The following is an 18,256-nucleotide window of genomic DNA, read 5'->3' as shown; positions in this document are numbered from 1 at the left end:
AACCATATTCTAAGTTGTTACTTCTAAAATTGTATATGTTGTTTTCCATTATATTTTTCCAGATATATATTAAAAGATAAATTGATAGTTTCCTTTCATCTTTCTTCTCCTTTCCTTTCTCTATCCTTCCTCTCACTCTTCCTTCCTTTAAAAAGTACGAGTTTTATTAAGCAATATACAGAATAGCAATTTAATGCAGTGATATCTTTTCTAAGTTATTATATGTAAGTAGTGCTCTTCATAATGTTTTTATACTTTTGATTTGCAAGTAACCACATTAACTGTCATTTCACAGTAAAAGTAAATCCAGGTTAAAAATACATTTGGATGCAAAATGGAAACTTGTATCTCCTTTTCCAGGACTTTATTTTAAGAAGCCAGGTTGCAAGGGCTGATAAAGAAAGATCAGGAAAGTTGAGTTGCTCAGCACCATTATAAGTCTAGGGGTCTGTTTGTGACTGGAAAATCTCATTAGAATTTGCTTAGTTTTTGTTGATGTTGTTTGTTTTTTTAAATAAAATCATGTGTTTGTCACTTTTTCAGAAGAGTCAAATATTAAGTTTCTTGTGGAGTTTATTTGGTCTGTTTGGTCTGCCAGAATTAGGTTTTATCATAGAATAAAGAAGAGGACAGGAAAGAGTTCTTTGCTTTTCCCTAATCACAATACCCCTTTGCTATCACATGAAATCCAGAAGAATGCAGATTCTTAGGTCTTCTATTTGTAATCATACATTACCTCTGTGTTACTGAAGGTGATAGTAGGGTCACAGAATGAGGTGTGATGGAAGACTAATAGTGAAGACAATTTTCCTTTATTTTCTTTTTGATCTTCTCTGATCTCATTCAAATACAAAGCATTAATGAAAGTCTTAATGTTTAGCATGTGGCCTGGGCCAACAGCTAGGAGATGAGCCCCAGGGCAGGAACTGAATGGATTAAAAAGGATTTTTTAAAAGTACTTCAGCAATGCGTAACTTCATGCACTGAATTACAGAAATCTGGAAGGATGCAGTTTCCATACTATACATAAGCTCAGTACCTTTGTAAAGATATGTAAGGATATTACAATTTGATTTGCTTTTCCTAAGCTCTTTCATAAGCAATTGCAGTATTAATGATAATGTTTCTATGGAAAGTGATATAATATGATCAGTGATAATGTTGATTGCTTTCAACACCTGAAGCACAGAATATAAAAAAATGAACATAAGTATGGAATTTCATTGATGTGTCTTGACAACATTTTGGTTTCTTTTTCTTTTCAAAGCTATTGGACTTGCTGAAGGCTTTTCAAGTTTCTTCTCTCCCACGCTTCTGAGAATTTTTCGTTTGGCACGAATTGGACGAATCCTGAGATTGATTCGAAAAGCTAGAGGAATTCGAACTCTTCTTTTTGCGTTATTGATGTCTCTTCCTGCTCTGTTCAACATTGGTCTTTTGCTTTTCCTGGTTATGTTCATTTATGCTATTGTGGGCATGACAAACTTTGCCTGTCTTGGCTGGGAAGATGGGATTGATAACCTTTTCAACTTTCAAACTTTTGAAAGTAGCATACTTTGTCTCTTCCAAGTTATAACATCAGCTGGCTGGGATGGACTTTTGAGTCCTCTGATAAAAGAACCTGCATCATGCGCTCCCAACTTAAATATGACAGATAAAGACAGCAATAGTTGCAGAAATAAGGTCGTTGGTATCACATTTTTTGTAAGCTATGTCATTATATCATTTCTCATTGTTGTAAATATGTACATAGCTGTCATTTTAGAGAACTTCAGTGTCGCCACTGAAGAAAGTGCAGATCCACTTTGTGAGGATGACTTTGATATGTTTTATGAAACCTGGGCAAAATTCGATCCTCAGGCAACACAGTTTATTGAATATTCTGCTCTTTCAGACTTTGCAGATGCACTGGCAGAACCTTTACGCGTTCCAAAGCCAAATACAATTCAGCTCATATCAATGGACCTCCCTATAGTGAGTGGAGATAAGATCCACTGCTTGGATATCTTGCTTGCTTTCACTAAAAGGGTCTTAGGAGAATCTGGGGATTTGGATAGTCTGGAATTACAGATGGAAGAAAAATTTATGGCTGCCAATCCATCAAAAGTTTCCTACAAGCCAATTACTACAACACTTAAAAGAAAACAAGAGGAGGTGTCAGCTCTTGTTATTCAAAGGGCCTTCAGGAGGCATTTGTTGCAGCGATCTTTGAAACGCAAATCTTTCTTACGCCATCATAAACATCGTAACAGTGGTGTCTTTGAAGAAGAGACACATGAGAAGGAAGGTCTTATTCCATCAAGGCTTAATGGAAATTATGGTAGGAAGATAGACAAATCACAAACTACATCTTCCATAGCTCTCCCTTTATTTTATGACGGTATTGCTGGAACAGATAGTGATAATGTAGACACATAGTTTAGCCCAGGCTGCAGCATTTTTACTAAACCAATGAGAATTATTTTGAAATGGAGAAAATCTTCAAATTCTAGTAATTGGATGAAGAAAATATCTTTAATTTACAGTAGTTATAGTATCCTTTAGGTATTCTGATTATTCAGTTTTGCAAATGCTCCTTCAAATAAGTAGAATTTGCACAACTATGTCATAAATATTAGAAGAAAATCAAACCATGGATTTTTTTTTTTCCCTCAGCTACTGGAATTGGTGTGTTAATTTTTACTTCTGTAATTTTTGTATTACTTCATATTTCTGTTATTATGGGAGAAATCTCACAAGATCAGTTGTCATTTTAAGATGATTAATAGGCACACAAGGCTGTAGAACAATGTCTCTTCAGAGATAAAGTCTGGTATGAAAAATTGGTTATTGTGGGAAAATGAAATAATTACTACATTTTCTGTGAAGGAGCTCACTTAGGATACTTAAATAAAGGATACTTAAAAAGCCACTAATTTTTAGGTTGCCTGAGACCATCTTTCTCCTAATTCCTTTGGGAGTATTCATTTACGCTTATGAATTTTTGAGTTATCTTTACATGTGCACCTAAACAGATTTAGGAAATCATCCTCAGGTAACTATGCTTGAAAGTTATATGTAACTTGTTCCTTGTATTCCATTGTCATTGATAAAGATGTTGAAGAGCTTGGTCCCAAGACTGACCCCTGAGGGACACCACTTGTGACTGGCGTCCACCCAGATATAGAACCATTGACCAAAACCCTTTGGTTGTGACCAGCCAACCAATTCTTTATCTATTCTAACAGTCCATTCTTCAGATCCATACCTCTCCAATTTAGAGAGAAGAATGTGGTGAGAGACCATATCAAAGACTTTGAAAAGCCTATTCATAAAATCCCGAAGTTAGGTAAACTTTACTTAATGAGATCCTTCAAATGGAATGATTATAAGCACTGCATGTCAGACCCTACTTAGTAGACAGACCTTTTTAAGGAAGCTCTGGGGAAAACCATTTTCTCCTTCATGAAAAGATGAAAAGTAGGGATAAAAAATTAGCTCTGATGGCTCTGATGATTCTATTGCTCAGAACACCCAAAGGGCTGCCCTGAGGGAAATCATTTTTTGGAACTTCTCCATTTTGTGAAAGGTCAAATATGTATCACGCAAGACTGATGATACCTGCCTTCTTGTACATGCATCTTATATAATAACAGTAAAATGTTAGAAGCCCATTTATGACATCTTCTTGTACTTAAGAGAGAGCTTTAAAGCATGTTAAGCAATTCATGTGTTTTGCAGTGACTCTTCAGCATTAATAAATTTTAATCACTATGGAAATTAAATAATCTCAGTATAACAGGCTGGAGAAATGAGCTGACAGGAACATTGTGCAGTTCAACAAAAGCAAATGCCGAGACCTATACCTGGAGAGGAGGAATTTCGTGTACTAGTAGATGGCTGGAAGTGATGTTTGCAGAAAAGATATTGGGAATCATGGTAGACATCGTCCCTAGGGGTGTTCAAGGAAAGGTTGGACATGGTGCTTAGGGACATGGTTTAGTGGGTGACATTGGCGGTAGGGGGATGGTTGGAGTGGATGATCTTGAAGGTCTTTTCCAACCTTAATTTTTCTATGATTCTATAATTCAGTGTAGGAGAACTTGTGATAATAATGTGATTGTGATAATAATGGTTGCAAAAATCAAAGGATTTTGTGCAAGATGTATTGTTTCAACAAAATCTTAAGAATTACTGTACATAAAATTTCATCATTATACTTCATCCAAACATCATGGAAAGTATTACTTAGTAATCTGCAAAAAACATCACAGAATTCTTAAAAGACAATATTTTTTTTTTAAAGTCAGCAAAAACATTTATTTCATTGGCTGTGAAAAAAACCAACACACAACACACTTATGTATGAGCATATATTAATAATTACTTTTTTTTTTTTTTTTCAGTTCAGTTTGATAGGTGAACTGATCTAGTTGTCTCAGAACTAGTAATGAAGTAGAACTACTTTCGGTTATTTAATAAAAAGTTCATATGCATATGTAATTCTGTCTGGTTTGTAAGAGGTATCTTACCCTTCAGTTTTAGTTTATTACAACGCACAATCTGTTTTAGTGGGTAGAACCACAGTAGTATAACTTTCCAAAAATAGCTACATATTAGGACAAGATAACTGCAAATGTTTTACTTGTTATAGGGAATCAGAAGAGATTTAGCAGTCTTAGGACAGCTATAGCAGGAGCAATAAGGTAATTACTCAATTTTTGCTGTCATTTCCTGTACTAAACACTATTAAAATATGACAGATAGTCAAATCTAAGCTATTTGTAGGACAGATAAAGGCATGTCAAATCTAAGAGTTAGTGGGTTTAGATACAGTATGGTTTGAACTACCTTTATGACTTTCAGAAGAGTTTACATTCAGAAAAAAAAAAATTGTCAGAGACGGCTCATGAATTTGTACTCAGCATCAAGAGCACTGGGCAGTATGATGCAGAGGGACTTGGTCGGTGTGCTTGGAGCAAGCTCCTGTCCAGCACAGATTGCTTTTGTGAAGGCGGTGCAGGCAATGCATAGTGATGCTTTTGAGGCAAAACTATTCTGTTTGGTGTGAGCTGCAATGAGCTGTCAGCTTTTGTTCAACGAGTTACCATTAGATGGCAGCATTTACTACACTTTAGAATATGGCCAGTCAAGTGAAACAGATGACAAATTTGTACACCAAATTTGTACACTTCATCATGGAAGCATTAAATTAATTGTAAGTAACTTGGATAATTATTAATTATTATTTTTTTTCTTTTCCCTGGGCTCTCAAGTCAGCCACGATTTTTGGTCGGTGTTTGTTTGCTGACTGTGTTCTGTTTTTTGCATGACAGGTTGACAGATCTTGATCATTGTCATCTACTGCCTCCTGAACATATCTGTCCTCTTGCACCAGTGGATCCTCCAGGGGTTAGTTTTATTTGTTATCTCTTACTTTTAACAGAAGGAAAATTACTTCCTGATTCTCAATCTAGCAATACAATATCTGAAGTTTTTCTTTAGACAGGCATGTACTCCCTCAGTTTATCTCATTTGACAAACTGAAACATAACTTTACATTGCTCTGCTACCAAGAACTAGTCATAAATTATTAGAAATCAAATTCCACGTCTAGTACAAATTAATGCAGCTGAAGTACTTTCGGAGGGTTTGTCAACGTAAGAGACATATTGGAGTAAGTCCAGTGGAGGACCACCAAGATGGTGAAGCATGTGGCTTTTGAAGAAAAGCTGAAAGATTGGTTTGTTTAGCCCTAAGAAGAGGTGAAATGATAGGTCTTAGTTCTGACTTCAGCTACCCAATGGGTATTTATAGAGAAGTAAGAGTCTTTCAGGGGTACACAGTCAAGAGGCACAAGTTACAACAAGGAAAGATCTGGTTAGATGTTGGAAAAAAAATCCACATTGTGGGTGGATAACCATTGGAACAGATCACTTTGTGGTAAAACCACCACAAAGTGTTGTAGGATTTTCCTTGGAGAAAATCAGAAATTGACCAAAGAGGTCTCTGAGCAACCTGATCTAACTTCAAAGTTTTATCTGTCTTTCCAGATGCATCTTACTTTGGTTGGTTGAATGAATTGCTCTATGAATCCATGACAGTAGACACATGTTTTTCAAACTAATGTTATGGACACAAGACTCATCCTCCTGATTCAACAACCATTTATATCATTTATATCATACAGGGATCTGAGTCAATACGAGTCAGTGTGGTCTGGGGTATGCAGTTCTAGATTCTGTTTATGGTAGGGTGACAAATTAAAGACAGCAAGATTAACAGGAGATTTCTTGTTCTTCCACCTCTGGGATCCAAAATAATAAGAGTTTTCTGAAACTCCTACAACAGATTTCTTTCTGAGAGTTTCTTCAGTAATCCCATCTATTGAGCGGTTTCAGAGGTGAACATGGTGGCAAAAGTTTAGGCTCTTTGCTCTGCCAATTCCAAAGAAAATATGTGAAGCCATCAACTTAGTAAGTGGTTTTATTGATCTGCAGGGACTTTTGAAAGAACAATAGAGATGTTTTGGCAACCCCTCAGGAAAATATAGCTGTTTGGGCAAATCTGTTGGAGTTGTCTGCTTCGTGGTTCCATGGAGCTAAGGCAAGGTGTGCCAAGCTGATTTTTATAATAGTCATTACTTTAATGCAGAACTACAAGTGTTTTGGGCAAATTGAGGGCAATGCAGTTTCCTCTTCTCTTCAGGATCCAGGGGGATTGGCGTTAAGTAGGAGAATTCAAAGGTTAGAGGATTCATAGAGAATAGGTTAGACTAACCACAACAGGTGCTCTACTCTCCTGTCCAAACATTGTGTAGAATTTGTCCCCAGAGATCTATTAAAGTACTCACAAGAAAAATCAGCTTTTATCCTAGCTTTCTTATGGTCACATCTTTCTTGAAATTAAGAGAGTAAACCAGAGATAGAATTTTAGTAGTGGCCCTACTATACTACCAGTCTTAGCATTCTCTGAAGAGTTTATGAGTAAAAATTTCATACCACTATGCTATTTATTTTATTTTATTTTATTTTATTTTATTTTATTTTTTTAATGTGGCTATGGCTGGAAGAATCAGTTACTGTAATAACACAGACATACTTAGGCAAATATAATAGAAAGTCATCCCTTTGTTCTTCATTTGATATCTCTCTTGCTGTTGCTGCTACTGAAGCTTGCAACTGTTGGAACCAAGGATCTGTGTAGGAGGACAGATTCCTCAATGTCTGTACACAAAAACTGCCCCAAGCACTTCCAGCTGCTGCTTTCCCCCACTTCTGGACAACATCTAGAGAAAATTTCTTCCTCTTTGCAATGGAACATCAGTAAATTTCAGTCCAAATAGCAGCATCAGGACCCCACTACAGCATCTTCATAAAATGGCATTCTGTTCCTCCTTATATGTTTGTAGGGCTCATTTCTCAGGCTCAATGACATCCCATTCAATATAAAACTTGTGCCTATGTCCATTATGCCCATCTTACTGATCATATTCTCAGCTTCCTTTTATAAATTGTTTTGTCTATGTAACTAAAAGACTATGGTTGTGAGAACCAAATATAATGAGTAAAAGTTAAGGTCTCCTACTGTCGCCTAAGTAGCGGCTTCATCCCTTAACAGCCAATCATCCAGGTGGCAGGCACTCAAAAAAATCCATATAGGAAAGAGAGAACATTATTGTACAAACATGGGTAAAAACAGTGGAATCTGTACTTTCTTATACACCTGGGAACCCACCAACAAGCTACAAAGACATTGGGAAAGGTAGGTTTTGTTAATTCTGCTGCACACATGACCGGTTGGTACTTATTTGAGAATACTCTTTATATAAGTATGTTTGCACTCTTTGTTTTGATCAGTTTACAGCCTGGAGTTCCAGCCTGAGACTGGCTTGTGTTTAAATGCTTAAACTGATGTTCTTCTTCAGCTGTAATCATCTCAAATTATTATTATTATTATTTTTTTTAATGAAAACTCTGTTTTTTTTTGGTTTTTTTTTTTTTTTTTTTTTTTTTTTTTTCTTTATGTCATATTGTTTCATCATGTTCATGGTGACACAGATGTATATACTTGGCTTCCAAGAAAGAATCTTGTTGATTCTTAAGTTGATATCACCCGCTCCATTTTCTACATTTACTCCATATTCAGTCCAGGGCAAAGGTATTTTCTTCCTGTGTGACTAACTAAGAAATCCCTATAATGGAAGAAGGCTCAAAGGAGATGGGTAAAGGCAATGGGCCCACAAAGACTGGGGAATAATGTAGTGTGTCACTGATAACAGCTGTTGCAAAGAAAGCTGACTTTATCTCAACACAAAGGTATATGTGTCTCAGCCCAACACGGTATAAAAATGTAAGAACTAGCAAAAGAATTTGAAGGAAAGTGATGGGCTTGAGCTGATTTCAACACATTTATTCCTTCCCAGTGCCCAGCATCATCACAGTGATAATATTACAGAGTGGTAATGGGCATCACCTTGGTACTGTGATTTAACTATGTGTTACAATTGCTATATTTTTCTACATGTAACTTACATTTGAAATGTCATTTCATTATATTTTGTATCACTCTGCTAAGTCAAAAATCCTGGATAGCATCAGATATCTTCAAATAAATAAATTTGGTATTAAACACCATGCCCTACACACATGGAATATATGAAAGGATTCTGGCACCCTGGCATGGCTGTTTTTCTTTCTACAATTATCCAAAGTCAAGAATATAAACAAGCAAACATCTAGAACAAGGCTTTTCTGTTTGTTAAAGATAGGTCAATTATGAAAGAAAAAAAAATAATTTTAGAACCTATTTGCTCACCTTAATGGTTACAGAGACAATTACAACAACCATCTTCATTTAAGGTTATGAATTTTGTATGTTTGTCTATGTATACAGAAGCAGGTATTTTAATTGCAGTGCAAATAAATTAACTTCATAATGTTTTATAGCATGTCATGAATAATATATAAGAAGTAAAGTGAGATCTAACTCTGCATTTCCTGGTTTTGTGATGGTGATTAGTAGATTTGAATACTACATCTAGATGTAGTAAAGAACAAAACAATGGGCTTGACTGGCATAAGCTGTCATTTCCAAGTGTCTCATCGCTATCCCACTCATGTCTCAAGAAAGCACACTCACTGTCCAGTGCATCACTTCGTACTGGGAAATGCCACAGGTCAAATCCAGCTTTGTGGCCGCTGCTTAAACAGTGCCCATATTTCATAGACTTAAGCAGAGAGGTACTATAAATGTCTGTGGACTCACAAGCCATTTCCTCACAAGACATGTTGGTTTTCTAAAGTTGATTCAGTAAACCTGCTCCTCTACGTGGAAGTGTTCCTTTCTCTTCCCTAGAAGTGCCCAAGGCCAGTCTGGATGGGGCTGGGGGCAGCCTGGCAGGTGGGAGGGGTCCCTGCCCATGGCAGAGGGTTGGGACTGCATGGACTTTGAGATCCCTGCCAACCCAAACCGTTCTGTGATTCTGTGCTTCTACATAATCAAATGCCACTCCATCTTTCTTGTAAGGCATTTCTCTTATTCCAGCTTTCTATGGTGTTGAACAAAGATATGTACTGGCTTTATAATGCTGCTGGCCTTGTGCCATTACTAATACTATAAAATGCAAAGTTGAATTGTTGAATTCCCTAGTCCTTTACTACAGTAAAGAAAAGTCTTTGACTGGACTCAAACTCTCAGAAGAGAAATGGATTCCCAGAAATCTTAGAAGATATGCCCTTCCCAAACACTTAGCATTTGAATGATACATGGTATTTGTACCCCAAATAATAAATACTCTCCTACTACTGCCCACCGTTCCAAGCACACTGCTTGACCATTCCTGAAAAGCCGTTAGTTTGAAGATTTGGGGATGAAATCAACCCCAGATAGTAATGCTATCCTTTTTGCTTTTGGTGGATTTTTAAGCCAAAGAGGCATAGGGGCCAAACAGCTCACAAACGAGTGCTTTCCTTGAAAACAAAGCAGTGGTTGCTGTCTTTTTTTGTATGTGTGAACAATGTCAGATTTTTCTTCCTTAAAAAGTAATCCTTACCCAACGGACCAGTTCTAGTATTATGACTTGATGATTCTGTTTGCAAAGGAAAAGATCCCCTGTGTCAGAAGTCAACTCCTCGTATCAAAAAAAAAAAAAAAAAAAAAGAGAAACAGTCCAGTTTCAGTAACTGAATGAGATGCTGTATAACACTTGTAGATAAAAACAAGCCCTTCTGTCCTTTTCACCTTCTTTAGATGTTTTGCAAACAACTGCGTGATAAAAATGTTATCGTTAAAATATGAGAATTAAATCACCATCCAAAAATCTTGTCTGGTATCTATAAAATGTTTGTATTATTGTAAGTAAATAAGCAGAAAAGTGCCTATAAAATAGCAAAAAACTGTGGTTACAAGACATTTCATTTACCTCAGGAAAAAAAATGCATTTACATGTGCAAATATGCTTGTGAATTGTTAACGTTACAGCAAGCACCAATTCTAGTAAACAGATTGCCTGAATTTTCCCTTTAAGAGGATAATGAAGCTCACATGTCACCAGAAATATTAGGATGACTAACAGGTGAGACATTAATGTTATTTCAGATTATTACTACCTCTGGCCTTTATGCGATTTTGACACAAAAGCAGCTGTGGCTGACAAAGAGCAGGTGCTTAGAACATAACACATTTCTATAGCAGGAAGGGTCCTTTTGACCTTCCACTCGAATGTTCCTGTTTCCACAAATTCAAACATCTTGTTTTAGCTTTAAAAGATGAGGGTGAGATGAACGTTGAAACAAACCTAGATATTTTCTATTCTGTTTGTTGAATTTGATAGACCTTTAAAGCATGTTTTCTGAAAGGCAATTTCAGTCATTTCTCTTAGCAGAGCCCAATTATGCATTGGCTGCAGCTCACTGTATCTATCAAAGTGTCACAGATGCTTTCATGTAGGCAATATATTGCTTTGTCAGACCCAAGAGAGGGGAAAAAGGAGGCACCCCAGAGTCTTTTCCTTAAGTAGGTGTTGAGCAAATTAGCCCCATTACAATTCAGCATGCATTAGTCCATTAAAGGGCTGGAGGAAGATTCCTTTGTGTAAATGACCAAATGGTCTCACTGTATATTAGTATTAGTCATTTCCTGTTATTCTTTGAAGAAAGTTCTTGATACGTGATATTTAAGAGATCTTAATTTCCAATGAGTGTAACTTTAAAAAATAATTTAATGAAATAAAGCATTCACATATATTTTAAAAGGTAATTAATTATTTTTTAATATCATAAAATGAAATTACTTTTTGGCTCAAAGAACACAAGAATTTCTCAATTTGTAAATGCCCATGAGGTTATCCTACGATTAACGTGGTTCCTTGGGTACAAAGCTGCTCTTCCTTCCCCAGATCGTTTCCACTGCTGTTCCCAAATCTAATGGTGATCAAAGAAGAGGTCTATGGGCCCTCAGCCAGAAGTCTCAGACCTCTCACTTGGAATGAGCATTCTCAAGTAAAAACAGCAGTCCTGGCCTCCACAGGAAAAGCTGTGCTTTGAGGAGAAAGATTTAGTACTTGGGGCAGCAGATTCAGCAGTCAGGGAGAGGAAGAGACCTGTTTCATGGATGGCTGACATAACAAGTGAAAAGAGGGTTCAGAGGAGGGCCACGAGGATGCTCAGAGGCTGGAGCACCTCTGCTGTGGAGCCAGGCTGAGGGAGTTGGGGTTGTTCAGCCTGGAGAGGAGAAAGCTCCGGGGAGACCTCACAGCGGCCTGCCAGGGCCTAAAGGGGGCTGCAGGAGAGCTGGGGAGGGACTCTTGGGCAGGGGGTGTAGTGGTAGGACAAAGGGGAATGGTAGTTTTAGATTAGATATTAGGCAGAAATTCTTCACTCAGAGGTTAGTGAGACCCTGTCCCAGGCTGCCCAGAGGAGCTGTGGCTGCCCCATCCCTGGCAGTGCCCAAGGCCAGGCTGGATGGGGCTGGGGTCAGCCTGGGCTGGTGGGAGGGGGCCCTGCCCATGGCTGGGGGTGGCACTGGGTGGGCTTTGTTGTCCCTGCCAACCCAAACCACCTGTGATTCTGCATTTTCATACCTCGGACTGTCCCCTCAGCTGAACTACTGCTTTGGCTGTACAGCCATATATTACAGGAGGCTGGGAAACAAATCTAAATATGAAAATAACCCAACCACAAAATGAAAAGGACAGCTTTTAGCTCCTGTAAGTGCACACTTCTGGTCTGGTGTTCAACCATACCCTATGGAGCTAAGAGCAATGGTGTACAGCAGAAGATAAATAGTCATGCTGCCAAAATAAATGCTAAAGCTGAAGTTATACACAAAGCTTCATTGTGTGACATAATCTCACATCATCTTGTAGGTTAATAACTTATTTTTGGTATGATTGGTAGAGCTATGCAAATAACCTGACTCAAGTGGCAGCAACAGGGAAGAGAGACAGATTTTTTTTTTTCTCCTTAGTGTTTAATTGGAAAGTAACAAGCCCGCTCAGAAAAATCCCACCATTAAATTAGATCTCTTCAGCAGTCTATAGACACAAAGTTAGGAAGCTTTGCAGTAGTGAATTGATGCATTGGCTACAAAGTTTGCCTCTTCTCATGCTTTCCTGTTCCATTAGAAGTATAAGGTCAAATGAAAATGTACAAAAATTGGGTAAAAAGGAAAAAAAAGTATGATCAGTTCTTTTCTACCACTGACTATGAGAGCTTAACAAGGTCATCATCTGGCAAAAAAAAAAAAAAAGCAAAATAGGAGGCAGAGATACTGAAGAAAGACCTCACAGAAACATGGTGATAGATGCAGAATTAAGTTACCAAGATTATAAATGAAAAAGTTTAAATTCCAGCAGAAAACTTTGAAGACAGTAGGCCGCAGCAAGCTCCTCTGTGGATTTGGAAAGAATGAACGTAGCTGAAAGTGCAGAGCTGGCATAAGGAGCTGCTGGGGATTTCTCAGTTTAGATCTTCTGTTACAACTATTTTGCACAGCTGCGAAGGGTCACAGAAGAGGACCTCATTTTCCAAACAGTGTTTGATAGTCATTTTTTTCAGCTATTCCAATCTGATGAATAATACAGTCTCTAAATCACCATACTCTGCCAAACAGACGCTTTAGTCAATCATCTTATTATGTATTAATTAGCTTATCCACTTGTTCTCAGTGTTCAGGGCTTTAAAATTGTCTGCTCCTGAAGGCTGTAGATAATTCTTACCAGACTGGACCTACATTTCACAGCATAATATCTTGACCTCAGTTGCTTCTGATTTACACCAGATAATATATATATATATATATTTTTTTTTTGGTGTGTTTTGCTTTACCATAAAAAATAGAAATATAAGAAGTTTGTTAAAGAGTGAATATCCAGTGTCTGATACATCTAGGAAAATCTAGATATACTTAATGCTGCTTGATGAAATAGTATTAGGAATATTCATTTTCTAACTTGACTTACTTCACTACCGTAATTCTCTTAGTACTATTTTGATAGAACACTGAGGAGAGAGAAAAGAGCAATCCACAGTTTTCCATTTCAGTAGATGATAAACAAATTTTCCTGATTGAAATGTGCATTGGACCATTTAGAAAGCTGAAGATTACTGTATGTAACAGAATGATTTTAATACATACTTACAAAGAAAGCAATTTCCTGTTACTCTGTAATACCAATTATCCATTCAAAAGAGTCTGAATTTTACATCACCATGATATTTTTTTTTTTTTTAATTTCATTCTCTGATAAAAGGAAATGAGATTCCTTTATACTAGGTCTTTATTTTGACAAAGATGCCAATTAACTACTTTATACCATTTAGACTTCACTATTATGTGGATCAGAAAATGGCTTCAGCTATTCTTTTAAAATAAAGCAGCAATGTAATATATTATAAAAGCTATTCTAATCTTTGTGCAGTAAAAAGCCATCATAAATCACTAAAAGCTCTCTGCAGCATCATTTCCTTGGTTTCAGACTGGGCTACGAATCCCACAGATGTTAATACTCAGCCCATAAAGAACAATTTATGAGGGTTAACCCTCTTGACCAGAAGCCCTCAGTCTCCATTGGACATGTTATAAAAAAATTCTGAAAAGGTTTTAGTTGTGTGAAGTCACAGGAACATTGCACAGATGAACATAGCTCCTGTACTGATAAGCATTTATGCAGTTTGGACACGACTTTCCATACCATAATTATATTGAGAGACTGAAATCAACAACACTTTCCCCAAAATGGGTATTTTATAACACAAATCTCATCATGGTGGTTTCTTTATAGGAGAAGAAAGCAGAAGATAGGTGATTTGGTCCTTAATTTATCTGTAAAACCATAGCAGTTAAACAATTCTAAAATTGCTGAAATGATTGTACTGAAATAGTAAATTCACAGAAGTTGCAAAATTGATTTTTTTTTTTCTTACTTGAAATTAGAAATCACAATACTTGCAATCTAAGAACAGTTATTTATTATTTTAGTTATAGGTATGCAGTTCAAAGTATGTAAGTTTTCTCTTGATTAATGGCTGTATAATTCCACATTGAATATCTGAAATCTGTCCAAAACTATTAACATACAATATTGCTAGGAACAGTAAAGAAAAGTATAACATGGACATTTTCTTGTCCCAGTTGAAGGATTTGGTCTATTTTGCTTATTAATAATTGTTGTTATTAACACATTCTACTTGGGTTTCATCTCCTTTCTCCCACATTGTGTTTTTGAAACAGTTCTGATGGATGCATCTTTATCAAATCATAAAATATGATCAGTAACAAAATGAAAACTGATGCCATGTCCTTAAAAGAAGATGATAATGAAATGTGAAAAGAAATTAGTTAACATTTCCAAATCACATCTCACTTCTCAGAAAAGAACAGAAATTAATCCTTGCTAAACCTGGTGATGTTGTGAAATTCCAGAAACATATGCAAAAATGTTTACAGTTGTGCAAGTCATCTGCTTTCTCCCAATTAAAGCTGCCATTGTATTTATTATTGTGTCCCTGTTACTATAGCAATGAAAGCTGTGTAAAAATTGGATAGATAGTGACTGATTGCTGCACCTGATATATAATTTTTCACAATCTACCTTCCATTCATTATTTCCTAAATTGCTATAAAATAGCATAATTTATCATAACAGGTAAGTATGTACACACATGCCAATTACAGGATCATCAGGAAACATACAGAAAGAAGTTGGTTGTTACATCAAGGAAAATGAAGAAATGAAATTATTTTGTACTATTTCTAAGTAACCTTTGCTTGCTCCAAAGTTGTTGCATGGGGGGTAAAATGGAAGAGAAATTCCAATCTCACTTTAAGTTGACTGTTCAGCTTTATTGTAGATTAAATTACTGTATGTTTAATGATGGTTATACAAAGGAAACGAGCTTCACCCGTCTTCACAACTACCTAAGCCAAGATTCAAACATCTCATACTTCATGAAATTAACGTCAGATGATAATAAAGCTATAAAAGATCAATGCCAAACAAATACATTGAAGGGAACAAGAGAGAATATGAACTGAATTTCATGAAGTCTGAGATTCATCTGACTGATCTGAACGTGCTCTCTTACTTTGAAGTGTGACAGTGGTGACAATTGTGTAGCCAGATGGGTTAATAATTTTTTTACCTGTGTCAATCTGCCATGAGAATTCCTGTCTTTATTTGTGGAGAGTCTCCCTGATCATTACATACGTGCTTCTTCCTATGAAATGAAACATTCTATGCAGTGCATTGCCCAAAGCATCCAAAACAGTTCCTACAACAACACCCTTACTAAATTTAGAGCCAAACAAAGACTTTTACCAAAAGATGGCAATGTTCCACCAACATATCAAGGTCAGAGACCTCATGTTTCTGACCATGACTTTTCCCTCCCATTTCTTCCATTCCCACATAATTGGAAAGAAGGTCTCTCTAAAGATAGAAGATCAGAAAACAACTTACTCTTAATAGAAAATAAAATAGCATTTTTCTCACTATACTGCAAGACTGTTCTTGGAGAGTTTTTTTTCCACCTCAACCAAAGCTGCCAAGGCCAAAACACAGATGGGGCAAAAAAATGTTTTATGGATCCTGCTGTATTTAATACAGGGAAGGATCTGGCACCTGGATCTTCTGAGTCAAGACAATGCTCACATTGTAAAAGCACACTCAGGTAGAGGCACCATCTTGTTTTCCACACATGGGTCAGTTTGCTTTCCTTCTTTTGATTTATCCCATTTTAAATACATGAAATACTAGATATCCTGAAAGAGAAAGAAGTATAATCTAAAATTAATATACCAACCTTATCACGTTAGTGATGCCTCTTTTTTTTTTTTTTTTAAACCAAGATCACACTCTCTGTCCCTAAGCAAAACTGTATGGAGAAATGAGTTCTCTGTAACAGAAATACCAATTCTTCTGCAAGACAGGCAGGACCAACTAAAATTTCTTGGGTTCCTCCTTGGAGAGGAAGATTCCAGATTCCCTCCCTGTTTTTGGAGGATGAGAAAATTTAGTTTGATGGACAGAAGTTGCATTGTGCCGTTTAGCATAAGGGACAGAGAAAAAGCCTTGTCCCATATTTTGGTAGTGCAGAGAACCAGAAAGATGAAGTCTCCTGTCTTGTACAGCAGTGGCTTGGAGCTACCATGGAGTTGCAGGTTTCAGGAGTAAGCGACCTGTTCTGTGTTCCTCTCCTTCTCCTTGGATATATCATTATATATATTACTAATCTAAATCATATATAAGCACTGGCAATTTATTTATATGTATGTGCACACGCACACACACATATATGTATATACACACAAGATAAAGAGAATGAACTATCATCAGTTTTCCTGCCTTCTACTCAGCTTCACTCACAACATTCTTGCATAATTTGCATATTCTGCATTATCCATTTTCCTAATCACTGCTGAAGGAGGAACTGAAACTGAACTATTCAAATAAAATACAAAGGCCAATGGTTTTATAAAAAAAAAAAGTAGTGCAGAGAGCTCTCACTGTGACTCTGAAAAACACATTAGTCCCCATGTTTCCCATCCACTTTGTTCTGTTCACTCCTGATGACCTGCTTTCCTCTGAAAGACACTCAGAAATCCAGGGATGGAATAATATCTTAAAGAAATGCTCAGCTTGGAGCCTCCCCAGCTTTGCTTACTAAGGTTGCAGCCTTTCCCGTGAGACCTTGTATAATCACATCAGTTGCTTTGATGGCTAAATAGACGCCTCTGACCCATCCTTCTTTCCCTCCCCCAGCACCCCCCACATACAAATAACACCCTGAAGGAAAAGCACTGCCAGAGTGGTGAGGGCTTGCTGAAAGGGGAAGTGGAGATGATAAAGGCAGTGTGGAGGTTTTTCCAACACTTTCTTGGGAGATAACTGGGCTGAGATATGTTTCACAGAGAGAAGTGACTCCTTGAACCTTCACTTAGGATAGAAAAGAATGTAAGTCCTGTGGTTTCCTGCATTTTGTTTTAGAAAAAGGTGGTTTGTGCCAGGGTCTTTTATAGAATTCACTGACCTTTTATTTGCCTAAAAATAACATTAAGAAACTTATGCAGAAACTTTTTTTTTTTTTTTTTTTTTTGGTATGTAAGTGGTATGTAAAAGAAATTGAAAGTGAGAATAAGTGAGTGTTTATTAATTGCAGTACAGTATGTGTGCACAGGAGTTTTCCCTATGTTTGTTACATGTTATTTGGTTGAAATGTGTTAACTAGGGTCAAAAATAACATAAAGAAGAGAGAACAGGCATATACACCTCTCTTAATTCTGCACATGAGAATGGCAGATACACTTTTCATGTACAAAGTTCAGATTGTTTACTTATAATTTTTGTTTCAAAATAGAGACAGAAAAAAGTCAATAACCTTAAGTTTTAAAACAGTACTTTCATTTACATATGTTTATAATACTTGGTGATCTTGTTCTGTTACAGACTAACATTTATTTTTGAGACTTAATAAAAATGGATCTAATTTTACATGTTTTTTGATAATTGAAGGCTTAATCAAATTTCTTTTTATTTTTGGGCTGTTTTGGATTGTATTTGGTGAATGCTTTTATCAAGACAAACTGTGGGGCAGATACACTAACAAGTGAATATTGTTGGGGAAGTAAAGAATGAAACAGAGTAGGAGAGTACATACTGGGCTGTTTGCTGGGGAACTGGCAGTAGAAGAGAAGACAACCTTCTTAAACTTGCAGAAATGTAAGAAACTGGTCTCTTTGCTTCTGCAAAGCAGAAGAGATTAAAAGTTTCAAGTCT

The 18,256-nt window shown here is 36.6% G+C and overlaps 2 protein-coding genes across 2 annotated transcripts in view; both read left to right on the top strand.

Annotated features, from left to right (window-relative positions):
- The window catches only part of LOC101799433 (sodium channel protein type 5 subunit alpha-like), a 45,950-nt gene extending 41,624 nt beyond the window's left edge, over positions 1-4,326 (top strand). The window contains exon 27 of the mRNA XM_021272133.4: positions 1,268-4,326. Within this exon, the coding sequence (XP_021127808.3) occupies positions 1,268-2,418 (1,151 nt within the window). The 3' untranslated portion in view covers positions 2,419-4,326. The remainder of the gene's footprint in view (positions 1-1,267) is intronic.
- Positions 4,327-17,296: 12,970 nt separating this feature from the next.
- The window catches only part of LOC101799248 (sodium channel protein type 5 subunit alpha), a 43,486-nt gene continuing 42,526 nt past the window's right edge, over positions 17,297-18,256 (top strand). The window contains exon 1 of the mRNA XM_072033971.1: positions 17,297-17,434. The gene's annotated coding sequence lies outside the window, so the exon portion shown is untranslated. The remainder of the gene's footprint in view (positions 17,435-18,256) is intronic.

This window comes from Anas platyrhynchos, chromosome 2, assembly GCF_047663525.1.
Source record: "Anas platyrhynchos isolate ZD024472 breed Pekin duck chromosome 2, IASCAAS_PekinDuck_T2T, whole genome shotgun sequence".
NCBI lineage: Eukaryota > Metazoa > Chordata > Aves > Anseriformes > Anatidae > Anas > Anas platyrhynchos.
This window is presented reverse-complemented; position numbering and strand designations above follow the sequence as displayed.